At 34.0% G+C, this 27936-nt stretch overlaps 1 protein-coding gene across 1 annotated transcript in view; it reads right to left on the bottom strand.

The window, feature by feature from the left end:
* Nucleotides 1-27936, bottom strand: part of Mtrex (Mtr4 exosome RNA helicase) — a 96768-nt gene that overhangs the window by 13774 nt on the left and 55058 nt on the right. The window contains exons 17-23 of the mRNA XM_004848514.4: nucleotides 23192-23364; nucleotides 22287-22355; nucleotides 11172-11300; nucleotides 5512-5622; nucleotides 3271-3459; nucleotides 2577-2740; nucleotides 65-170 (exon numbers count right to left, since the gene is read on the bottom strand). Coding sequence (XP_004848571.1) covers nucleotides 65-170; nucleotides 2577-2740; nucleotides 3271-3459; nucleotides 5512-5622; nucleotides 11172-11300; nucleotides 22287-22355; nucleotides 23192-23364 — 941 coding nt within the window. The remainder of the gene's footprint in view (nucleotides 1-64; nucleotides 171-2576; nucleotides 2741-3270; nucleotides 3460-5511; nucleotides 5623-11171; nucleotides 11301-22286; nucleotides 22356-23191; nucleotides 23365-27936) is intronic.

The raw sequence follows: 27936 nt of genomic DNA, 5'->3' as shown, positions 1-27936 counted from the left end.
ACTACTTAACAAATTATACGATGTGTGAATTAATAAGTAAGATATGCTAAACCTATTAACTTACATTCTCTTGAAACACAAAACAACTCAATAATGCTGTTGCTTGTTCTGCAGAAAGGTCATTGAAAAGGCCATTAAACATCATCTCAGTTAGAAGGAGCTCATCAGCGCTATCACAAAAAAGAAAATAAAATTTAAATGTCAGAATATAAAGAAACACACATACATATACATATCTTTAGTAGGTAGTTTTTAATAAAATGTATGATGTAACAATGAGGAGTAATCAATGAAAAATGACAAAGATTAAAAGAAATGGAAGGTCTCTATACCTGTCAATGTGTAATAACAGTATATGTAATTTGGGCATTTCATATAACATCGCAAATTCCAAAAACAAATACATTCATTCAAATAATCACTTAACTTTCAATATACCATGAAAAAAGTCATCAGCATTTATTTACAGGGCTCAAAGAATTTTAATTGGAAAACCTGGTGGGCCGGGGATTTAGTTCAGTGGCACCACGTCTGTCTGGCAAGCATAAGGTCTTGAGTTTGATTCCTGGTACAAAAAAAAGAAAACCTGGTATCACATTAACCTGTGCTAACAATTAAATGATGCTGGGTGAGTCCCTGCCTATTTCTGGAGGCTAAGAATTGTCCTAGTTCACACGGTCTCCTTTTGGCACCTATAGACATCTGAGTTTTTTTAACACTTGGGACAGATGAAGACTATGAATAAGTCCACAACAAGAATGCCCCAAACCATTTACAAAACTTGTAATTCTCTGGCTCTGTCCATTAGGGTGAGGCTGATGACATTAAAAAACAAAAAAACAAAATAATATAAAACAAAAAACACACAACTGTTTCAAAAACAGCTGTATGCACTGAGAATCATGGCCATCAGTGTATGAACAAAACAAACATGTTCAGGTACAATGCTGCTCATGACCACCCACCATATCTTGTGACTTTCAAGTTAAGGAGGATAGAAGTAAGCTGGCTTCTAAGGTACGAACCATTCCTCATGGAGGGAAATAACCGATTTTTTAGGATGGTGCTGTAAGCAGTATTTTCTATTTTATCACTAGTGTACAAAGACTGCTGTTTGCACATGCAAGAATTTCAATTAAAATGGTGTAAAATTTAAAATTTAGTTCCCCAGTCTGACTAGCCACATTCATGACCACTGCAGATATAGAAAAGTAGCCACGCCACCATCAAGAGGTGGAGTCTGTCCTTCATTTGAACCTGGGAGGGTTTGTGACACATCTGTAATCAAGAGAATGTGGTAGAAGTGATGCTTTATGAGATCTAAGCTAGTTTACAAAAGGTAAAGCTAGGTCAGAAAAGATGATGCAACCCCCATCTTGGACTGCTAGAACACTCATGCATGAACCTTAAGCCTCCACGTAGGCAGTGCTCACACTGTGAGGCTGCCATATTGTGCAGACATCCAAACTAGCCCACAAAGAGAAAGAAGGGGAAAAGAGGAGAAGGAGATGAGAAAGGGGGAAGAGAGCAGAGCAAAGATGGAGAGAAGGATCCATTTATTTATATCTAACATTTCCAGCTGCTCCAGACTCCTACTGTTCAGCTTAACAATTTGTGTGATGATAATCATAGGGGATTCCTGAGCCAAGACCATCGAACCAAGCTCTTCCTGAATTTCTGACTCAAACAAAACCATGAAAGAATAAAACAACTGTTGTGTCATTTGTAAAAATTACCCAAACTAAAAATACAGTTGTCCCTCCATATCTACAAGGGACTGGTCCTAGAATACACCTGAGGATACCAAAATTCAAGGATGCTGAAGTGCTTTATATGAAATGATGTGTTACTTGCAGGTAAACTACACCAATCCACTCATATACTTTAAGTCATTTCTAGACTGCTTACAAAACCTAATGCAATGTAAATGCCACGTGAACAATTGTTTCACTGTATTGTTTAGAAAATAAGACCAGGAAAAAATGCTAGTATATGTGCAGTTATTTTTTTCCCAAATATTCTTTTCTTTGTTTTTTTTGGGTTTTTTTGAGACAAGTCTCGCTATACAGTTCAGGCTGGCCTTGAACCTATGGTGATCCTTCTGCCTCAGCTTCCCAAGTGCTAGGATTACAAACATGCACCACCACTCTTGGCTTTTCCAAATATTTCTATCCACAGTATATATAGATATAAAACCTGGGGAATATGGAGAGCAACTGTCTATTACATCTAACTTTAAGCTGTGGTCATGCTCTATTGTAATATTTTGTGGTTAACTCAAAAATCAGTAAAATCTGCTATACATTTAAAGGATAATGGTTACTAGACTAAGTTTTAAGGCAGAAAATGTTCATAAATATTTTTTAAAAGTATACAAAATTGGGTTTCAAAGTAAATACATCAAAAGACGGAATGTTTATGTTAATTACTAAGATCTAAGAGATTTTTTTAAGTTCTCAATTTCAAAATACAAAACTGTATTTTATGCAGGAAGTATTATAAAACAGCTATATTTAAAACAGCTTTTTTTCCCAAAAGATTAACATCTTTTATTTAGAAGAACAATGAAATTTTACCTGCTTATCTCACAAGCCACTCGTCCTTTCATTTCTATAACATCAGAAGAAGTAGCAAATCCCAACCTTCTTAAAACACGTTTGCGACATTTAAGCTCATCCATTTGTAAAACAGTTCTTGCTCTCTTCAGTTCTCGCTTTGCAGACTTAATATCTATTGCAATCTAAGGTATATAAAAATAAAGAATGTTCAGTAATAAAGTGAACCCACAGGCCAGGGATTTAACTCAGTGGTGTCATCGCCTGCCTCACAAGTGCAAGGTCCTGACTTTGATCCCCGGAACAAAATAAATAAATAAAATAAAATAAAATAAAATAACACTGTAAAAGGAGATTCACTCATGAAAGAGAGCAAAAAATATTTTATAAGGCCACCTTACAATATACTTTCCTATTAAAGCTTTAACTAGTGGGGATGGGTGGCTGTAGTACCGGGGCTTCTTACATGCAGTCCCATGAGAGCAATGATGTATCTGAAAAATTAATAAATAGTAGCTAAAATGTTAAGTACATAGAAAACATAAAATGTCCATTTGAAAAGCAGAGGGAGAAGACATTAAAAATTGTGAAAAGCCTAAGAAGTAGGGGAACCCAGCATGGCTTAAGCATGAAACAGTAAGGAGGAAGGGCTAGGAGAGGATACCTATTTAGTGAAATATATAAAATTGTACTATGAAAACAAAGTTTGCCATACCTGTGCTTTTTTTTCACAAAGTGTATACACAGTTTCCAAATTTGGATCATTGTGAAGTGGATGAGAATACATTCGATGCTCAAAAGCCTCTACTTTCTGAATGACTTTTTTCAGTCCTTGATCTTGAATGCCCATATCATCAATCGGATCTAATAAGGGAACACCATCAGGAAAACGTTTCTGAACTTCCTGAAATAAAATATGTAAAATTCAAATTTTTCTTATAGACAAAATTAAGACTAATTTTAATCAGTATTTCTTTTTATGTATTTTTCTGTGTACATGGACATAAAAAGGATGTGATATATTTTTCCCAGTTAAACTGGAAAATATTTTCCCACTGCATTACTTTTGAAAACACTATGCTATCATTTCCCAATACAGGGATATATTATAACTCACCAATAAAACCAGTATTACATAGTTCAAGAAGTCTGGATGTGCCCCAACTTACTAATAAATCTGTTAGTATATTTATGGTGGGTGTAACTTCTTACCATCATATATAATCTTATACTTACTGTCTCATATGTGGAAGTAATTTTTAATTTTTAGATTATTTCTTCAGAGTTTATTCCTAGTTAAGGTCCTACTGAATTGTAAAATATACCAACATTTAAAGAATCTTGATCCCTTTTGCTAACTTCTTTGTTACATGATTTAACCGTTAAATACAAAAAGCCTGAGTTCAGAGAAGGGATAGCTCACTATATAGGCTGCGAACATATTGCGAGAATTTTAGGATCTTGAAGAGGCCTCACAGGTCAGAAAGAATTTGGCCAGTTAGCAACTGCCTAGTATGTGCCAGGCCCTGAGTCGATTCCAAATTGGGGAGGGGGTATAATGCCCTTACAATCCTAGCTTCTTGGAAGGCTGAGGCATGACGATCACCTCAGCTCAGGAATCTGAGACTGGCCTGGGCAACATAGTAAGACTGTTTCAAAAACAAAAGGAAGCTGGGCATGGTGGTGCACACCTGTAATCCCAGGACTCAGAGGATGAGGCAAGAGGATCACCATTGGTGCAAGGCCAGCCTGGGCTACATACTGATTTTGGGGCTAACGTGAACTACACAGTGAGATTCTGTCTCAAAAAAAAAAAAGAGGGGCACAATAATAGAAAAAACCACAAATGTTAGTGGTTGAACAGCATGACCACTGCTATAGTAAATAAGCCAATGATGCAAGTTGTTTCAAGAAAATGATTGCTAAGGGGCTGGGGATTTAGCTCAGTGGTTTCACAGCCTGCTGCGCAAGCGCAAGGACCCGAGTTCGATCTCCGGTACCAAAAAAAAAGAAAATGATTGCTAGATGAGCATATTTCCAGATAGGTTTGACCCATTCAAAGGGGGTTAATGCCAGTATAAAAATCACACAATCTATAAATCAACTAAGCAGAATCATAGGCATAAAGTTTAAGGACAAAGAAAACAATAAAATTTTAGTTCTATAGTTTAAACATGTATAATTAAGTAGCAAAAATGAAATATTTAGTCATTAAATGAAGGAAGGAGTCTTTTAACAGGTTCATTTCCCTTATTTTTCTTTCTCTGGTTTCCTATTATGTGGCGATTGACATATATACATCTATGAAGGAACAAGGAAAACAGTAGTCCAGCTTTATTTAGATAATGAGGCAAAACTGAGACTAAGTGAAATTATTGCTGAAGTTAATGTCAAAGTTGAAATATCTTGTCATGAGGATCCAACAGTGATGTTTAAGACAAATGAATGTTGATCAAACTATTAAATGTTCCTTTAACACTATTTAAATGTGTACTGACCAAATAATTGTTACTTTTTTCTAATGGAAAATGAAATTTCTTAGCAAGCCATAATTATTCCTATTGAAAAGAAAATATTTCACCCATTAATCATACTCAAAAATGGTTAAAAGATCTGGTGCATGATTTTATACTTTATCTCACTAATATAGTGAAACATAACTATTTTCACTAAGGCATTAAAACAAATTATATTTACCATGTAATAGTTAAGATTAATGGTGTAGTTTTTTTTTGTTTTTGGTGAGCCCTCCTTTAGTAATCCACCTTGCTGATGGATTCAGAGGAAAAATCTACATGTAGATCTGTTGTAATTATTTTTATGGAAATAAATGCCACATATTGATAAGTGTTTCTACTTTCCCTGAAAGTAATATATTTTGAGGCATTTCAATTGCCTTTTCAAAAACTCTACTGATATAAAATTTAAATTTAACTTGTAAAACTAACATGCATACCTGTATTGACTTTAAAACACTCTGCCTATTGTCCAATGGCCGAAGGTCTTTAGGAATGTAAAGTCTAACACTACTGATAGCAGACAAGAGATGCACCAAAACTGGAACAACCTATGAACAAAAAGGTATATAATAGTACAATTATAATTACATATTTTCAAATTCCACCATTTCCTAACTTGGATCCATCAAAGGAAGCTTATATGTCACAAGTTTAAGTAAGTAATAATCATTATAGCACAGCCACCCACCTCTGGAGCTTATATCTCAGTAGAGACTGTACTTAAAAAAGAAAAACTTGGTTCTGCCACCTGCCTCACAAATGGAAGGTCCCGAGTTCAATCCCCAGTACCAAAAAAAAAAACAAATTTAAAAGAAAGAAAAACTCTTTCAAATCTTTAACAGGCAAATAAAGGATTTTCTCAATACAAAATTCATAGTTTATTAATTTTTATGCTCTCACTACTTGGCACTTTTTGTAAAGACTAGCCCCTAAATTCCCACCATACTAGAAATTGAGAACTCTACCAGTGATTATCCCATCCCACCTTTTTGATCACATATGAGTGTACTCGTAGTACTACAGAAGAAAGTAAGGGGTGTATGTAGATTTTGGATGGACTGGGATGAAGAGACTGGAAAAAAAAATATTTTAAACAGAGAAAACAGCATAATGCATGAGATATAATCTTTAATGGGCCAGGAACTTAGCTCAGTGGTGCTGTTACCTGCCTTGAAAGCGTAAGGTCCTGAGTTCGATCCCTGGTACCGCAAAAAAAAAAAAAAATTTAAGAACACTACCTATAAACTTTCTTCCATGCCTTCTCCAGTCAAGAATATTCTGCTTGGGCCGGGGATTTAGCTCAGTGGTTCTGTTGCCTGCCTCGCAAGCACAAGGACCCGAGTTCAATCCCTGGTACCAAAAACAAACAAAAAATAAAAAATAAAAAAAAGAATATTCTGCTCTCATCATAAGTGATTTTGCTTCTTTAAAGTGATCTAAGTCTAGAAGGTTTGGATAAACTTGAGGCAAGGTTAACAACTTCACAGGTACAAATCTGTCAGCACAGTGGTCTTTCACAGCTACTTTTATACTCATCGCCAATGAAAAAACAATTGTCATTGCTTGTTGGTATTTGTAATGTTTTACTGAATAGAAATGATATAATGGTTGAACAAAGGCTCTAGAGACAAGGTCAGCTGGATTTAAATTCCGTCTTCAGCTAGTTGTATGACCTTGAATAAGTTACCTAGCCTTTCTAAGTTTCAGCCTCTTCATTCATAAAAACAGGGATAAAATTACATCTATCTCATCGAACCACTGTGACTATAAAACAAGGCAATGCTGAGCCAAGCATGTAGCTCAGTGGCACCACATCTGCCTGGCAAGCGCAAGGTCCTGAGTTTGATCCCCAGTACCAAAAAGAATAATAATAACATAAGGCAATGTATATACAATACTTAAGTTAACATGCTCATTTTTTACAATTAGTGTAACAAATGTCTAGCAGATGTCAACAAATCTGCATATAATAGTGCTGAAATAGCAGAGATCATATACTCAAATGTCAATGAAAAAATGGCATAGTCCTTATTCCATGTTAAGTGAAAGAAAACCGGATACAGTGCAATTTAAAGAGACAATTAATGTAATAGGTAGCAATACAGTAGTAATGTTTCTAGATCTTTCTTTTAGTTTTAAAGCCAGAAATCCAATTACTTTATAATCTCAACTTTTAAAATTTGACAACTAATTTATATTTTCTCTATTTCTCAGCCTTTAAAAAATTAGGATTTTTTTCTAGCACAGCAACATTGCAACTGAATGAACTATAAACTATTTATTGCATTTTCTCAACTATATTTTTCAAACTTTTAATACTTTGCCAAACTAGTAGTTTTTGTGCTTTTTGTCTCTCCCCAATTATCTTTTTGGGGATGTGTATATGTGCGCATTGTAGGAGGTTATTTCTTCTTGCCTTCCTTTTTCCTCTTCTTCCTTTTTTAATCATCTGAAATTAAGTTGCAGTAGTATGTCATTTCATTTTACCATGTACCTTTTAAGCAGGCATGATGTCACACACCTGTAATCTAGCACTTTAAAAGGCTGAGCCAGGAGCATAGCAAATTCAAGTCCCACCAGGGCAATCTAACAAGACCTTGTCTCAAAATAAGAAATAAAAAGGCTTGGGGGTGTAGCTCACTGGGAAGGCTCTGGGTTTAATCCCTAGAAACCCCAACAAGAATCATGAATCTTTAAAAGACAAGCACTTAAACCAGTATAAAAATATAAGATTCTAAAAAAATTAACAATAATATAGTATCACCTAATATAAAGGATATGCTCAAATTTCTCCATCTGACCCAAGAGACCTTTTATAAATTACTTACTATTGCTGCTGTTGCTACTACTACTACTGAACAAAAATTTTTTTTTTTCCATACCGGAGATCGAATTCGGGACCTTATGGTTGTGAGGCAAGCAGCGGAACCACTGAGCTAAATCCCCAGCCCCTGAACTACATTTTTGGATCCAAGATCCAACCAAGGGACATATATTGCATTTAGTGTTCCTATTTCCTCAGTCTTCTTAACCTGACATCTGCTACCTTTTTTGCTCCTATGGTATTGACATTTTCATACAGTTTGAAATTTTCAGAAAGGTGCATGAATAGGATCAAAGAATGCATTTCCCTGTTATCATTCTCCCACACAAAAACAGTACAAGTAGTCAAAAGAGAAAATCCAGTGTGATACAATGTCATCTCATTTACAGTTCATCTTAAGATTTCATCTACGTACACAAAAATGTTTTTTACACCACCCTCCTTTCATGACTACTCTATGGACCCAAATCAGGATCATATACTGACTTTAGTTGTTTATTTATCTATTCTCATCTAGAACAGTTCTTCAGTTTTACTCAAAATTCTGACATTTAAAGATATTTTATGTTAGTTATTTTGTAGAAGAGTCCTCTACTTGGGTTTGTCTAACCACGAGGAATCACTAGATTCAGGTTATGCATCCTTGGACAAAAATGAGTTCTATTTTTTTCAGTCCACTGGTCAACATCATGGATGATATTAACTTTGATCCCTTGATTAAAGTGGTATCTGCTAGGATTCTTTAGTATACAGTTACTATTTTCCTTTTTACTATTAAGATTCATTAGACTTTGTAAATATCCTACTCCTCATTAAAATTTCAATCACTAGTTTCACCATCCATGGATAACTTTTTCCTAATTATATGTGTGAGGTTACCCAATGTTGATTTTTCTACATCTCCGTTCTTTCCTACATTTAAGATTCTTTTTTTTTGGTACTGGGATTGAACTCAGAGGACCTTGCGCTTGTGAGGCAGGTGGCACCACCACTGAGCTAAATCCCTGGCCCCATGTGTCCCATTTATAACAGCTGGCCATAATAAAGGGCAGTGGTCAGATATATTTGAAGTTGGCAAAGTAACAGTGGCAAAACTACAAGCAATATTTAGAGCACACTATTAAAACTGTTAACTTCTGCTAATCAATGTAATCCAGAGCTGGCTTGTGCTCCTGTTCTTGCTCATTCTCTACAAACATTTTCTGGAAAAAGTAAGTTTAAGAATGTTTATGTCAGGCTGGGGATGTAGCTCAGTGGCACCGCACCTGCCTGGCAAGTGCAAGGTCCTGAGTTCAATCCCCGGTACCAAAAAAAAATGAATGTTTATGTCATAGATCAAAGGAAGTCATGAGATAAAGCTAAGTTTGGCATTACATACACTCAAAAGGAAGAGAAAAAAAGATTATGGAAGCCCCATTTTCACCTCTTATAAATGACTTCTAACCTACCCTGAATAGTGCTACTCAATCACTGAAATTGAGAACTGATGTTTGCTTATAAATTGTTATGGAACTATTTCCCTATGTCTAGTATTCCTATCAATATAGTCATCTATAAAAGCAAACAAAATAATATACATATTTCCTCTTTATTCTTCTGTCAGTAAGCCAGAGAGAACAGAGTAACTTTGAGTTTTTAACAGTTTTAACATGCTCAGCATATGTTGCTGCCTTTGCTGCAAATGTAATTCTTGCCTGAAAAAGTTATGGTTACTTCATTTCTAAAATCTTCTTCACTAATTCCCTGATCCAGGGAGTTGGAAAATACATCTCTCATATTCGCCTAGGTCTCTGAAGAAGCAGAAAATGCTTCCCATTAAGCTTCAATCAATCCCCCTTGAAGTCACAAATTATATACAAATTATGTTAACACGTTTAACCCCCCCATATCCTTGTCTGCGTATGCCAAAATAAAAGTAATTTTTTAAAATGCTATAGAAGCAGAGAATAGATCCTCAGTTTGCCCAGGGTTCAGTGAACACTTCCCTGGAAAGGCTGTTTATTGAAATGAACTGCAAATTGTGATTATTAAGAACTGCAAAGCTTCTGGTATCATTAAGTAAGCTAGGCTTAATAAAACTTGGGTCTGGAATAAAGAAACAGCAAATGTTTCACCTCAAATTCAATGTCTTAGACATGGCTGCCTGGACCACATTCTTGGAAAAGAGTCTAAGCTTTCAGTGTGAGAATGTCATGACTTATTATCAATGTCTGCCATGAGAAGGGGAAACTACTGGTATAAGTGCCACATGTTTGCATGAGTGCCACATGTTTGATATTTCAAGACCAATAATCTGTAAGGTTCTTCTGGGTACAATGAATATGTGCCAAGTTGTGGAAGACTTTACCTCTTTTATAGCTAGTTAATAGATAAAATAAATGTTAGGAAAAAAATCATACAAAATTCTCTTGATGGTGGAATTCTGAAGACTGAAAAACAAAGATGAAAGGCTCAGTAGTGTTCAGAATTATAAATAACTTTTAAATCATCACTTAAAATATATGATATAAATTGTCTTTTTAAAAACTGCCAACTCCAACTCTCATAATGATTTATTGATCCAAAGAGGCAGTTTATTGTGTTGTGGTAGTAAAGTTTACTTTCTAGAAACCAAGTTTATTATAACAAATATAATTTCCTAAAAGACCCTGCCAATATGCCACATACTTAAAGCAATGTTTTAAAAACAACAAAATCCTATTAGGATTTAACAGATCAAATCAAATAGATATTTAGCATTTGTGCAAGAAAATTTTACCAAAAATCTATTTATACCAACATAAAAATAGAAAACATTCAAGAAATACAGGTATTTCATGTGGCAAGTTTTACATTTAATTAAAAGCACATATAAATTAAACAACTAAGAAAACATAGGTAAGAATATTTAATTACCAAAACAATTATTTCAATCATTACATACTTCCATGAGAATAAGAGATAAACAGCATGGATGGACTCAAACTATGAAATCACATAGTCACAAATAATAATGAAACAATTTCATGGTAAATGGTAAAATCCAGCTTCATGTGAAATTTAAATTATTAAATTACCTTGTCATTATTTACTTGGTCATAATGTGATAAAAGATGAAGAAAACTAAAGTCTCAATCTTTGTGATATTTCAAATGGTATTGTTAAGTTAAAATGCCTTAAAACTTCTCCTTTAAAAAGTATGACAGTATGCTTATTACAATCATCAAAAAAACCTCTGGTGATGATAAATCACAAAATACCTGAAATCTAAAACATGAGAAGTCAAGTACAAACCTGCATCTCTCCTTTTTCATCAGGTTTAGCTGGTTTTGCAGCCTCTGTAGCTGAATTTTTCAAGCTCTCTTTGCTACAGCGTAAAAGTACTTCTACGACATACAAAGGATCCAGTTCACCAGAATTAGGCTAGAATAAAAGAATAAAGGAAGTTTATTAATTTTTTAACACTGACCCACAAATCTGAAGTTCTATGTGTGCAGGGCCTATTTTCTTAGCACTTAGCCTAGTGCATATTGTACAGTAAATACTTTTATAATAAAATGAAGGTTGTCTCTGTGTCCTTCAAAACAAGAATATATAGCAATAACTCAACATAAGTGAAATTTAATTTAATAGTATGATCACTATCAACTGTGACATAAAATGCTACTTTTAAATTTCTAATGATTAGTTTATACTATTATCCAGTATTAGAAAAAGAAACTAAAAGAAATGATGAATATTAGAAAATGAGTATATCTACAAATCACCCTAATGAAACAACATGCAAAACAGATTATTTTATGGCTTAGTGTACTGGCATTTTGTGATTTTCATATCATTTTATTAAGATTTTTATTTCTCTAATAAATCCATGGTTCTCAAGGTCTCAGGACCAATCACATCTTCTATACTATGGTAATTTATGTTAAAGAGCAGCATACTTCAAACAGTAAAGACCTTTCATTTCAGTACAAAATCCCTCCTTGCTTTTTAATAAAATATTTGAATGCCCTCTTTTGTATGAAATGGATAGGAGAAAAATCAGGGAGAACAAGGATCTGACTATTAGGCCACCACTTAGGACATTAAAACCTGAAAATTTGTCAGTAAACAATAATGAATCCATATCTATAATCTATTTCTGCAAAAAAACACATTTTTAACAAAAGTGAAATGTATTTCCAAACACAGTGGCATCTCAGTTCACGAACTTAATTTGTTCTACAATTTTGGAAATGATGGCTGCAGTCATGTTTGTCACCTGATGGTTTGCAAACAAAAAAAATTTTGCCAAGCCCTTCTGTCTGCAAACCACACTGTTTACAAACAAAAGCATTCATGAAACAAGGTACCACTGTACTAACCATAAACACAATCACAACTATTTTAAATCAGTGAGTTCAAATTTCCTTAAAAGTATAAGCTCCATTTTCCAATCTAAAAGCAAAATTAGCTCTATTCAACATAAACTTTTTCAAAATCAAGTTATTTAAAAAAGTTTCAAAGCATTTTTCAGTTCAGTTTAGACATGAAGACAGTGTTTTTCACTTGGATGACTACTATCTGCAAAGACTATGTACATATACACCTAATTATTACAAAATAAATTTTTTAAACTGTCATATTATCTTCTCACAGAGGAAAAAAATCCTGAGTAAGGAGCATTCTATAATTGGAATAATGAATTTCCTCCAAAGAGTTAAAGGAAATACACTACCTGGAAGTAATCTATTAAGACTTAAGAGCAATCTTACTGTTACTGTTGTTGGATTTAGTTTTAATTCTGTAGATTTTTAGTAAATTTAATATTTTCTCCATATAAAACCACAGAAGTGACTATAAAATATATCATACATGATTATCTGTCTTTGTAGAGCTATCTACCCTATAGAAACATATTTAAAAGCATTCTTGGGGCTTTTTTTTTTTTTTGGTACCGGAGATCAAACTCTGGACCTTCCGCTTGCAAGGCAGGCGGTGGAATCACTGAGCTAAATCCCTGGCCCGTTTTATTTTTTTTTTAAATGAAAAAACAAAACAAAAACAACGTTCTACTCTGGTCCTCATTCTACCTGTCTAAAAGAAGTCTCACCAACTAGTACTATTTTTACACATGAATTAAAGCTAAATAGGTAAAAAGTTTTCTAAAGAAAATCTACTGAATGTGTATATATAAATGTAATTATATTTGCTATAATTTTTCTGCACTAAAAAACATTAAACCAGGGCCAGGAACTTAGCTCAGTGGTTGTGGTGCCTACCTCACAAGCGCAAGGTCCTGAGTTCGATCCTTAGTACCAAAAAAAAAAAAACAGAAACAAAAAAACCCGATAAAACCTAGGTTTATTACGGCAAAGGCAATGTGAGGAACTCTTACAAATCCGCTTCCCAGTAAAACTGGAGAAAACTGGTTTTCATAAAAAAAAAAAAAACAACCCAACCATTTACATGTCACTGGAAATAGTCCCAAGGGACTGTATCAAATGAAGAAACACCCAGGGTTGGGGATTTAGCTCAGAGGTTCCCTAAAGGAAAAGTAGAAAATTAAGGCATGAGACAGGAAAAATCAAGTAACAGAAATAACTCCAATTTACCAATAAAATTAAATGTAAATGGATTAAAGCAACCCAGAAAAGGCAGATACTTACAGATTTGATAAAAATACAAAATAAATTAAATATAAGAGACATTATTACAGGAGACAGTTTAAATTTACGGATCAAAAAAGTCTGAAAAAGATGAGATATATTATGCAACCAAAAAAAAAGCTTAAGTGGCTATACTAACATGATGTAAGATATACTTTAATAAATGAAGTAAACACTTCCTCTAACAAAGGGAGAAACAGACAATGTAACAAGAACACACTCCTAAGTAACCAATGGATCTAAGAAGTCAAAGGAGAAATTAGAAAATACCTTGAGAAGAATGAAAATGATACAATATACAATACTAACAAAACTGAAAAATCTCTGAATAAAGGACTGAAATTATGAGAATCAGAAATGAAAGGAAGACATTATGAACAAATTTACATAAGTGAAAGGATTAAAAAGTAACAATATCTATGACTGTATAAGAATAAATTAAGGGCCAGGGATATAGCTCAGTGGTGCCACATCTGCCTAGCAAGCACAAGGTCCTAAACTCAATCCCCAGTACTAAGGTGACACAAACTAATTTCCTAGTAAGATACAAATTTTGTACAGTACTTCAGGAAAAGAAACCTTGCCTAGCATGACAGCACATGCCCGCAATCCCAACTACTTGAGAGGCTGGGCAACTTATACCCTGTCTTGAAAATTTTTTAAAAACAGGGCTGGGAAATGTATCTTAGTATAAAGCAGTACTGAGTTCAATCTCCAGTACAAGTCAAATAAAATCAAATAAAAAAGACAAAGAGGGGCTGGGGATTTAGCTCAGTGGTTTTGCCTCCTGCTGCACAAGCGGAAGGACCCGAGTTCGATCCCCGGTACCAAAAAAAAAAAGAAAATTTCCTCAACCAGATGTAGGGTACACCTACCAAAATTCCACAGCTTACATTACACTTAACAGTAAAAGACTGAACTTTTTTCCGTAACACTGGGAAAAAGACAAGGCTATTTGCTCTAATTACTTCTATTAACAATGTGCTAGAGGTTTCAACTAGGCAAGTACCTAGGCAAGAAGAATATTGAAATAAAGGGGCGGGGATTTAGCTCAGTGGCACCGTGCCTGCCTCGCAAGTGCAAGGTCCTGAGTTTGATCCCTGGTACCAAATAAAAAAAGGAAAAATAAAAGGCATCCATATTGGAAAGGAAGAAGTAAACTATTTCTACTTGAAAACAACATGATCTAGTATGTAGGAAATCCTAGGGAATCTGCTAAAAAAACAAACAAAACAAACTATTAGAACCAATAAGTCAAACAAGGCTGCAGGTCACAAGATCAATATACAAAACTCAAGCATACTGCTATACACTTGCAATAAACATATAGAAAAATGAAAACTGTAAACAAGTAGCAATCCAAAAGATTAAAATATTTAGGAATAAATTTAGCAAAGTAAGTATAAAACCTGTACTAGGAAAATAAAATATTGTTGAAAAAAATCCAGAGATCTAAATAAGTAGAAAAATATTCCATGTTTATGGATCCAGAGTTATTTACACGTTCCATCTTAATTTGTAGAAAATGAGAAGCACATTCTAAAATTTGCATGGGAGACACAGGATAACCAAAGCAATCTTGAAAAAGATGAAAATTAGGAGAAATATTTCCATTTTCTTCAAAATTTAGTACGATGGCAGTATGAGGACAGAAATACAAGTTAATGGAATAGAATTATGAGTCCAGAAATATGATCAACAGTTTTAATAAGGATGTCAAGATTATTTAAAGGAGGAATTTTCTAAATAATGGTGCTAGAGCAAGAATAAAGCTGGATTCTTACTTTACACCATATAGAAAAGTTAAGTCAAAACAGATCAAACACCTATATACAACAAATAAAACTGGCCAGGTGTAATCCCAGTACCTGGGAGGCTGAGGCAGGAGATCGCTGAGAATTTGAGACCAACCTGGGCTACATGAGTTCAAGGGCAGCCTGAACTACACAGCAAGACCCTGTTTCAAAACAAACAAAACTGTACAACTCTGGAGAATAAAAATAAGGCGAAATCTTCAAGATTTTGTTGGCAGTGGTCTCTAAGATATAACACCAAAAGCACCAGCAATAAAAGGAAAAATAAACTAGATTTTATCAAATTAAAACCATTTATATTTTAAGATACAGTTACATAGCAGGAAAAAATCAGCTAAGTGTTGGTGAGGCTGTTAAAAAATTTAAGCTCTTACACACTGCTCCCGAGTATTTAGAAAAGGTGCAGCCACTTTAAGAAAACAGACTGGCACTTCCTTAAATGTTTATCCTGTACAGCTTCCAAAGGCTTCAGCAACTACACTCCTATGCATATACCCCAGAGAAATGAAAACATGCATACACAAAATCTTGTAAACAAATTTTTACATAAGCATGACTCATAACAACCCAAAAGTATATCAACCGATGCTTGGGTACAAAGTACAGTACATCCAGACACTGAAATGCTGTTCAGCCAAAGAAAGGAACAAACTACTGATACATACCAAAACACAGCTAACACTTGAAAACATTATGCAAAGTCAAAGAAGCTAGTCACAAGACTAAGTATTATATAATTCATTTTATGAAACTTCTATAATATGCAAATCTATAGAGAAAATACACTAAAAATCGCTTAGTGGTGAGGGGTATGAGAAGACAAGTGAAAGATACAGATTTTATTTTGATGTGAAGAAAATGTTGCAAATTGGTGGTGGTAAAATCGGTAAATTGTGCAGTATTTTAATATTACTCCAATAAAACTTAAAGAAACACACACACAAAACTAAAACCAACAGTGAAAGGAATCTATAGCATTACAATATACTGGAGGTAAAAATAATCAACCCTATGCAAAATGCACTTAACTATATCTAAGCTACGGAATGAATAAACTTATAAATACATGTCAGTTTTCCTATTGTAGGTCACAAAAATGTGGATAGAACTATAATGTTTAGCATTCATTCCATATATTCTACTGTACAAAAAGAGAACTTAATAGCTATCACAGAAGCTTCACTACTGACTACTCTTTTAAGTTAATCTTGCAAGAAAAAAATCTTACCTATATTATTAATATGACTAAAAAAATTGTGTATGTGTAGAGTTTGGGAGATGGTTAAGTTTTTGATAGTTCTTTCTCTTGGTTGAAGATGAGTCATAGAAAATATAAAGAACCTTAAGAAAGAGCTGAGCTTTAGTCATGGCTCAAATGAATAACATCCGTGCCATTTTTTCAAGGTTAAATATTCTGAACTTCATTCCATTTTTGAGAAAGAGAAGAAAGTACTTTAATGGGAAAGGGAAAATTCATCCAGTTTAACAATGTTAGAGTGTATTCTACCATCTTTTACATATCCAACTTTAAAACATCATCATCAGGCACAAGAGGTGAGCCCCTCCTAGCACCCAGGAGGAGGCTCCCGGCTGCAGTACCACCCCCTCAGTGCACAGGAGGTGAGCCATGCGGGTGCCAGCAACCCCCCACCCGCGCTCCCAACAAAATGAGAAGACACGTAAACAAGTCTCAAAACCAGACTTCCAGATCACCTAAAGCAACCCCCCAAAGGGAAACGAGATGGAACACACTGATGATATGCAACCACCTGGACTCCCGGAACTGGCAACAAAAAAGGATCTGGAAAAAATAAAATCAGAAATAATTTCTCAGATAACAGCAGAGATTGTGCCCATAATGCAAAACATGATTGCAATCTAGAGAGGACACTGATAAAAAAATAAGAGGAGCTGAGGAACATGATGGAATCCCAACACAGGAAACAAATGGAATCCATAAAACAGATACAAATAGATTTCCAGGAGATTAAAAACTCCACTAAAAGCTTACACTGCAGAATGAGCCAATGAGAGGACAGAATTTCAGACACAGAAGATAAGATTGCAATTAATGAACAGGAAAAGAAAAACTGCTTTAAACTTGTAAGGGATCATAAGAAATCAATCCAGCAGCTGCTAGACGATGGAAAGAAGAATAACAAGACTGATTGGAGTCAATGAAGAAACAGGAGAGAGTGCAGATGACATTAAAAAACCATTCACAGAAGTGATGGCAGAAAACTTCCCAAGCAGGGGAAAAGAACTGAACATACAGATAAGTGAGGCATACAGGACTCCAATTAGCCTTGATCAAAAAAAATCTACACATAGGCACATAATTCTTAGGAGTCCAGAAACCCAACAGAAGAACAAAATTCTACAAGCAGTGAGAGAAAAGAAACAAATCACATACAAAGGAAAGCCCACCAGAATCACAGCAGACTTCTCAATGCAAACCCTCAAGGCAAGAAGAGCTTGGAGTGATGCATTTCAAGCCCTAAAGAAAAACAGCCAGATTGATGTACCCTGCAAAACCATCTTTCAAAATTGATGGGGAAATAAGATACTTTCATGACAAAGAGCACATTGGGAACTTCATGAATACCAAACCAGCACTCCAAAAAATTTTAGACAATATCCTAGGAAAAGACAATGAGGATCACAACCCCAGGAAGCCCCGCAGAATTAATCTGTTGGGCCTGACAAGAAATTAAACGTAAAGGGGGAGAATCCAACAAAAAGAAAAAGTCATGACAAGGCTTTTAAAACTTTTAACTTCGTCTCCCTAATGAGTGTATAACTCAATCTTGTTATTGTACTGATTAATATTTTTCTGATTCTAGTGTTGCACACCTTTCCCTGTGCTGTACTGGCTAACATCTTCTTGTGTCTACTTTTTAATTGGGTTGTCTATTAATGAGCTCTAAGAGTTCTTTATATATTCTGGTCATAGGTTATATGCATTGGAAATATGGTCTGTTAAAGGACTACTTTTCATTTTAATGATGTCATTTAAAGTTCTAAATTTTGATGGAATCTCATTTATCAATTTTTTTCTTTTATACACCATGTTTTTTGTATCTTAGGAAGTTCTTGCCTACCATAAATTCATAAACATTTTCCCTTGTAATTTCTTCTTAGTTTTGTAGTTTTAATCTTTCATATTTAGGTTCATAGAGCCTTTCAAGTTATTTTTATGTATGGAAATAAAGGGTTGAGGTTAATTTTTTATATACAGATACCAGGTGTTCTAGTGCCATTTGCTGAAAACACTATCTTTCCCTCTGCTCTTGAACTGAGTTTATATTCTATAAATTGTTAATGTCAAATAATCTTTCAAAACTCTGTGGACCATATATTTGTGGTTCTATTTCTAGGTTCTCTGTTTTATTCCATTGATCTATATCTTTCCTTACACCAACACTGCCTTGATTACTGTAGCTTTAGAGGAAGTCTTAAAATTAGGTATTAAATGTCTTCCAATACTGTTTTTTTTTCCTTTTTACTTTTCTAGGTCCTTTGTACTCCTACATAACTTTTAAATTTCAATATCCAATTCTTCATGTAGAGCAAGTATACATTGACCTGAATTTTTATACATACCTTGTGTTTTCTAATCCTGCTAAATTCAAATACAAGTTCTAGGGGCTCCTAGAGATTTCTTAGTATTTTCTCTGTAGATGATCATTTCATCTACATGTAAAGATTTTACTTCTACCTTGTCAATCGTATGCTAATTGTGTCTTTTTATTGCCAGACTATTTTAGTTTGGGCCTATGTTTCAAAGTTTAATGGACAGATGAAGAGTAGGCATATCTGCCCTTGTTCCCCACCTTAGGGAGAAAGCACTGTATCTTCTCCATTCATATACGGAGTTTTTGCTGGAAATATGGAGTACATGGCTTATCTGTTGAGAAGGTTCTGTTCTACTGCTAGTCTCCTGATAGTTTTTACCATGAACAGCTGTAGAATTTACTCCAATACTTTTTCTGCAACTACCGACAGGATCATATGGCTTTTTCCTTTCCTCTGTTAAAATGATAACTTATGGGGGTGGATCTTCCAATGCTGAACCAATACTGCCATCCCTATAATAAAACCACTTTCTACATGCTGCCAGATCTGACTTCTAATAGTTTGTTTTGCTAAACAAATTTTTATCTATGTTCATACTTTTTTCTTCTATTATCTTTATCCAGTTTTAGGATTATCACAATGTTGATTTCCTAAAATGAGGGAAGAAGTGTTCCTTCTTCTGCTTTAAATGTTTGATATTATTTATCAGTTAAAATGTATATCAGCCTGTTGTCATATAGGTAGGTTTATAATCTAGGAATATACTTTCTTTAATAGGTGCTATTCAAATTTTGTATTTCCTCCGGAGTCAGTTTCATTAATTTGTCTTCCAAGGTGCTCCTTAGAAGTTGTCAAATTTATTTCAAAAAAGATTTTTGTAATATGCTTTCTATATCCTTTTAAATTCTGTAAAATCTGTGGTAATGTCTCCTAGATCTTGATATTATAATTTTAAAAATGTGTAACTGATACTGTGTAATTGGAAGAAAAGGTCTAAACGAGTAGGGGAAGTGGGAGGGGTAGGGGAAAGAAAAGAAGGGAAAAGAAAAAATATAAGAAAAGGAAAAAAAAATGGAAACAAAGTCCTTGCAAATAGGGAAGGGAGGGCAGGGGAAGGGGGAAAAAAATAAGAACCAAGATACATCATGTAAAGGTACAAGATCCCAATGATGACTGTAACTGTATTTTATACCTAAAATGTACCAATAAACTTAATGGAAAAAAAGAAAAACATCATCATCACATTCCCCTCAACTTTCTATCCAAATACTGTCAATTCTAGTTACTCAGTCTCCTCCTACTCAACCTTTCCTTTTCTATTCCCATCATGTCTGACTCTCACCCCAAACAGGAGTAACAGTCTCTTTAATGGACCTACCAGAGTCTATTGTGCTATTCTTTCCAAAAAAATTTTTTTTTTGGTACTGGGGATCGAACATAGGGCCTTGTGCTTGGGAGGCAGGCAGAGCATGACTGAGCTAAATCCCTGGCCCTTCTTTCCACTATTCTGAAATACTTCCATGAAAGTTACTTCTGATCATGTTAATTTCCAGCCCAAGGGAAAATAAGCAAATCATCAAGCAACAAACTAGCCATCAACAGCCTGCCATTGCTCTCAAATGTTTAGATGTAGCCCCAATATATGTACTCAAGACCTGTATCTTAACCATTTCCCATGATTATCTCTGATCCTTGTTTTTCTGGTACTGGGGATAGAACTCAGGACCTTGCACTTGCAAGGCAGTCGCGGTGCCACTGAGCTAAATCTCTGGCCCTCCAATCCATTCTTAAGGTCACTTTCCTTGACTTAAAATAGTCTGAGATTACTGCCTACCACAGCTCCTCCCCTTTTGCATGTACATTTTAACTTTCTCACTCTTCATGGTTCTGTTCAACATTTAAATTCTCTTCGATCTCAGATGTCATCTCCAATAGCTCGATATAATTACTTTCTTCTCTCTGCTTCAAATGCACTATTACTATACCTTTACTAAAGTATTTATTTCACTGTGTTATATTTTCATTATCTGATTGCCACTATTTACCAATAGGTAAGCATAGGGTTTTGTATCGATGGTCAATAACTGCATGATAAACTGACATCAAATGAGATAGTGTGATAATACCTTTAAAAATTCCTGTAAAGTAGTAATTACTAGTGAAGATAATCTTATAAAAATTCCTATTAATAATTACTAGTGAAGATAATTTATTGAAATGGAAGTAATAAATATTAAGGTCCTCAGTGATATTAATCATAGATCATAAATCAAAACACCAATCACAAACCTAAGATTTTGATTTTCTTACAAATAATGCCTTCAACATCTTAAAGTTTGTGTATTTCAAGGCTAGCTTTCAGTTCCAAAGCTTAATTCCTGTTTCTACTCCTAGATAGGGAAAAAAAGTTAAAGAACGAAATAATGAAGTAAAAGTACATTTTGAAAGAACCTAAGTGCCTGAAATTGTGGTACACTCCTGTAATCTTAGCATTCCGGGATGCTGAAGCAGGAGGATTCCAAGTTAAGGCCCAACCTGAGCAACCTAGCAAGACTCTGTGTCATAATAAAAACTAAAAATGAACTGAGGATATAGCTCAATGCAAAGGTCTTGGATTCTACTGCCAATGATGCGGTAAAAAAATTTTAATTTTAAAAAAAAGGACATAGATATCATCTTATGTGAACTCAAATTTTAAAGACAAGGAAAAACAGGCATGGAGGCATAAAATGTCTTGCTTGAAATCACTTATTATCCTAAAAAGTAATGCATATTGCAGCTGAAGTAAATGTAATTGGTAAAATGGTTTGAAAATTAGTTTCAAGATACTCATCTAGTAAATTAACATGATCATCCTTGATTTTATAATCATCCATACATCTATAGTATATAATAACCAAAATTAATTTTATTATTACCTGTTTAGACAGAATAAGTTAAACTGATGCACTCCAATTTACTTCAAGTCTCTAACATATACCTAAAAATCTTAATTTTCAGTATCAAAAGCTGACTTTATCTAATATTCAATTTAAAGACTAAAATTATAAAAGAACTGATGAACTCAGAGGAAAAATGTAAACTCATATTTTGTTGTTAAAAATAAGGACATCTGGGGCCGGGGATTTAGCTCAGTGGTTCCACTGCCTGCCTCGCAAGTGCAAGGACCCGAGTTCGATCCCTGGTACCAAAAAAAATAAAATAAAATAAGGACATCATTTTGAGGACAAAATTTTAGATTACTTAAAAAATTCTTCAGGGCACAGTTTATTACATCTTATCTTAAGGTAATCCTATTACACAAATTAGAGTCTGAAAAACCATATCACTAAAAACCCATATGTAATTTGACTTTAAGGATAACAGCTTACCTTAACATTTGACTTTTTTGAGAAATTCACTACTACTCCCCAGCCAAAGTCATCTCCTTCATTTTTTACCTGAAAATAAGCAAGTAAATGGCAGCATATTGAAAAGGCAAGTGTAACCTTCCATCCCTACATTATAAGCTAATAGAACTTTTAAATTTCCTATTTTTAAAAAGATAAATTCTAAGTTCAAGTACCAAGATCTTAACCTTATAAGGAAAAAAAGCCAAATTTCACAAGTCCATAGTGATAGGCAAACAATAAAAACGAGTGTAATTTGTTCTGAGAATAATTTAAGTCTTTTATATCTAATGACTTTATCTAAGATCTAAAACTATGTTTTAGATGGCATCTGATAATCAGAAATACTTTATTTTATTTTATTTGGTACCAGGGATTGAACTCGGGACCTTGTGCTTTCAAAGCAGGCGGTGGCACCACTGAGCTAGTTCCCCGGCATCAGAAATATTTTATACAATAATTACAAAATTATTTCCAATTTATATTTCCCAAAATGAAAACCACTGGTGATTTTTAAAAAGGCCTTTCACCTAATCCCACAAATCAGTGTCATGAAAGAGGTAAATTATCATAAATCAATTACTGTACCAGAAAGCATTTACCAAAGTAAACACTAGATCTTTACCCAAAATATTTTTTTTTGGTATCGGGGATTGAACTCCGGACCTTGCACTTGCAAGGCAGGCCGCAGAACCACTGAGCTAAATCCCTAGACCTACCCAAAATATTTTGAAATATTGAAACGGAGAAATATTGGGCCAGAGATTTAGCTCAGTGGCACCACGCCTGCCTTGCAAGCACAAAGTCCTGAGTCTGATCCCTGGTACGAAAAAAAAAAAAAAAAAAGAAAAAAGAAATAGTGAAATATTTTATAAACAATGACATACCTTTACCAAACGACCTGGTTGTAGAAATGGTAAGCAGTATTTGGGTTTATGAATATATTCTTCAATTTCTTTACCCAATTTGGCAAGCTGTTGTCTAATCTTGTAATAGATGACTACACTTTCTTCATTGGGAATTACTATTTTATTATACTGTTGTTCTGAGTTCTTAACCTCTGAAAATAAAACATACGTATAACACATGTATATACTTGATAAATTATATTTTTTCTACTGTAAGTATAAGGAACAAAGTCAATTTGCATAATTATATCGGAGATTTTAAGGAAAAAATTCTTCAGAGATGACTAAGGCTAGTTATCCCTTCCTTCTCCGTTAAGATTCACCTTATGTCTCTGCCTATGGCAATTTTCCTCTTACTCTATCTCTGATTCTATTCCCTGCCCTAACTTTGTTTCTAGTGCTGACTTCCCTTCCTCATTCATTCCATTATGCCTCCAATCCATTGTAAACAAACTATTTTTATTATGATAAAATACATGTAACATAAAATTTATCATCATTGATAGTACATTCACAATGCATGCAATCATAACCTTTGTAAGTTCAGGAACTTTTCTACCACCCCAAAATGAAACTATACACATTAAGAAAACACTTCACTTTCTACTTCCGCTAATCTCTCTGTGCTTTCTGTCTCTATGGATTTTTTTTTTGGTACCGGGAATCGAACTCGGGTTCTTGCGCTTGCGCAGCAGGCGGTGAAACCACTGAGCTAATTCCCCTGCCCCTCTATGGATTTTTCTATTCTAGGTATTTCATATATATGGCAACAGATAATATGTGGGCTTTTATGTCTTGCTTCCTTTACTAAGCATGCTTCCAAGTTTTATGTTGAGTATATACCAGTACTTCATTTTTTAATGTCTGGATAATAGTCAACTATGTGGATATACATTTGTCCACAGATTTATTAGCTGATGGACACTTGGATTGGGGTTCTACTCTCTGGTTATGATGCATGGTGCTGCTATGAACATCAAACAAGTTTTTGATTGAATAGGTTTTCAATTCTTTGGATATATACCCAGGCATGGAGTTACTGGGTGATTTATGATAATAGTTCTACATTTAACTTGATGAACTGGCAAACTATTTTCCATAGTGACCACATCATTTTGTTGCCCCCCATCTTTTAGTTTTTGTGGTTCTGGGAATCAAACCCAGGGTTTGGCACTGTTGTTTCCTTTAAAAATTACCCATCCCAGTGAGTGTGAAGTGGTTTTGATTGGCACTGCCCTTACAACTAATGTTGAGCATCTGTTTATGTGTTTGTCATTTCTCCATCATTCGGAGAGTTTCGATTTAAAGTCTTTGTCCATTTTTAAACTGAATTTATCTTTTTGGTGTCAATTTGTAAGAGTTCTTTATATACTCTGGCTACAAGATCCTTATTAGATGAATGATTTGCAAATATTTTCTCCCATTTTTACCTTTGGACAATATCTTTAGTGTACAACAGTTTTCCTTTTTGGTGAAGTCCAATTTATTTGTACTTTTGGTGTCACATCTAATAAATCCCTATCAAATCCAAAATTATAAAAATTTATACCTGTTTTCTTCTAATAGTTTCATGATTTTAGGTCTTATATTTTGGATTTTCTTTTATTTTGAGTTCATTTTATTCATACTGTGAGATAAGGTTCTAACTCCATTTTTCTAGCAATATTTGTTAAAATATCAACTGATAATAGAAACATAGGTTTACTTCTGGACTCTGAATTCTATTCTATTGATCTGTATCAAACTCCTCTATTTAACCTGTGTGCTTAAGTTTCTAACATGTAATATGAGGATAACAATAGTATACATACACCATACAATGCTTTCCTTGAGATCAACTGACAAAAGATACAGAATTCACTTAGTCAACAGTATAATCCTTAGTAAACAGGAATTATACTACTATTGTATTATTAATTTCATCATGCTACAGAAAATGGTCTATGCTTTTAAAACATGAATTGTTTATTTCTGGACTATTTTAATATTCACATCACAGTTGACTGTAACTAAAATCAAAGAGAATGAGACTATAGATAAAGAGAAGGGGGCTACTCTATCTCTTGAATCCCAATCAGATAAAAGAAAACCTTCATTGTAAGAAGCTGGTTTCAACACAGTATAAAGTAGAAGATCCTATGGGCACTGCCATTATGAGAGCCCTACTACTTTAGGAAATAACATAAAATAAACTATAAACTCTTACAGCAGTCTGCAACCATTTTCTTCCTTTTGGGAAGAAGTGGGTGACTACAAAGATATATTCATATTATATAATATGTGAAATAGACATGTGATAGGGAAATGGACTGTCACTTCTGGAACCAGGCAAGTTTTTCAACAGGATGAAGTGTACACTGCTTTGGTGATCTAAGGCAAAATTATGAGTATCTACAACAAGGACTTACTGGGCATTTAACATAAATTATCACATTTAGTTTTTATAAACTGGATGAACCGAAGAACAGATTGAGGGCAAAACCAAATCAAATCTATGTCTAACTCCACATCTCTTGCTACTGACCACGGCATTATCTATTAACGAAAAAAACAAAAAGGTTAAAATTAAGTACGTATTTTTCATTTTAGTAAAGGACAGTGAAGTCCAAGAAATTTTATTCTTGTGGCTCACTGAAAAAGCTACTATGGATTCAGTAATTCAAAAAGGAAAACATCTCATGTAAACAAACTACCTAAGTATGTTCTAATGAATAAAGAATTGTTATGAAACAAAGATGAATTCTAGATCTCTAAACAGGCACTGAGTTTGAAAAAAAGGTCCTGACCTTTAAAAACAGAATTCAACTGCAAGAAGATACAAATACACAAGAGCAACACCAGGGAGTAGATTGTTACTCCAATCCTTTTCATAGGTGAGTCAGAATTACACTGAAACAACACAAAACTAAATAAAAGCTGTGACTTGAGGAGACAGAGGGTAGGGGGATAAAAAAATGGTGTTAATGTTTAAATTCAGAGAGTGGGTAGCTTAGTCTCGACTCTATTGAATAATCTGAACTTGCTACAGGTCATGAAGAGGGCTTTAAATAAAGAGTAAGGTACTTGGGAGTTTTTCCTCTGTTCTCCATTGTACCTGGGGTATTTTGTATAGAACTGCAAAATAACAATACAATTGAAGTTTGAAAAGTAGTCTGTCATGGGGCCGGGGATTTAGCTCAGTGGTTCCGCTGCATGCCCTCAAGTGCAAGGTCCTGAGTTCGATCTCCAGTATCAAAAAAAAAAGCCTGTCAGAATACATAAGAGAGAAAAAATAAAATAAAAGTAGGCATACCAAATCACTTATTTCTCTTGGCTATTCGGTTTCCAAGCCAATCTATCTGCTGGGTGAGAATGTAAATATAACTATTCAACTTATACATAACCTAGGGCTAACTACCTGAGGAGGAATATTTTCAAGTTTAATTCTTTGTAACTGTTATACTCTTGTATCTATTTCAGTGACATCTAAAATTTCTATGATATGATGTAAAATTAATGAATTGCATTCTTTAATACTAATCTGACCCCATCATTTATTTCCTTTATCCAACCTCAATTCCAAAGAATACTAAAATCCTGATTTTGTACATTTTATTATTATATAATTTTGATGAGACTAGGAGAGATTTACGGTTCCTTTAAAAATACTGTTCTCTCAAACTAGAATTACACTTTATCTTTTTTTTTGGTATTAAATTCTTTTATTGGTACATTGTAGGTATACAACACAATTACATTTCTCAGTGGGAACTGTACCTTTACATAATGCATCTTGGTTCCACTTTATCTTTTTTGTTAAAACGTTAGTTTATCAAATAAGCGCAAATGGCAGTATGTACTTTTATGAGAAATTTTTTAATTAAAATGAGATATGTTCTGAAATTCTATACTTGCTACTAATTTTATTAAAAAAAATTTTTTTTTTTTGGGTACTGGGGATCGAATTCAGGACCTTAGGCTTGCAAGGCAGGAGCAGTGTAACTGAGCTAAATCCTCAGCCCTAATTTTATAAGATTTTTAAAACTTCAATAACTTTGCTCATGGAAATTTAACACGTAAGCCAGCCTGCACAAGTTTTTAAAATCATTTTTGTTATCGTTTTCTTTTTCAGTTAGAGAGGTTACTACGGCTATTCTTATCACTTGATTTAAAAAGGATGAACTATGCTTAAAAAAAACAGCACTATCTGGTAGGGAGTCCAAGATTCAAACCCCAATTCTACCACCAAATGTGTAACCCTAAGATACTGAATTTCTCTACTCCCCCCACCTATTGGTAAAATGATACCAAAGTTCCTTCCAAATGGCCAGAAATATTAAGAAAAGAGTAAATAGCTTTATACTGTATCATTCAGTTAAGGATTTTTTTAAAAAAAGAAAGAGAAAGAGAATTTGATTTTTTTTTGATCTTCTAAGCCTTTTTCATTCCTCTAAGGCATATTAGAGTTTAATTTTGGCTGTATTAAAAATGAGTAAATTGAAAAAAGAAAAGAGTAAATTGCTTCCTTTGCATTAGTGACTGAAAAGAATCTCTAGTTTGTCACTGTTAAATAAATCATAGTATATTTTAAAAATGGAAATATAACTCACTGAAAAAAATATTTTCAAAGAATACTCAAAATTTTTAAAGCTGAAACAATGAGCTAGTGAATGTAAAGCATTTAACACAAGGTTAGCCATAAGGTAAATATTTAACAAATGATATCAATTATAAATACATAATTA

The sequence above is a fragment of the Heterocephalus glaber genome, unplaced genomic scaffold (assembly GCF_053883595.1).
Source record: "Heterocephalus glaber isolate CG9 unplaced genomic scaffold, H.glaber_assembly_v1.0 deba00001538, whole genome shotgun sequence".
NCBI lineage: Eukaryota > Metazoa > Chordata > Mammalia > Rodentia > Bathyergidae > Heterocephalus > Heterocephalus glaber.
Note: the sequence above shows the minus strand (reverse complement) of the source record. Positions and strands in the feature narration are given on the sequence as shown.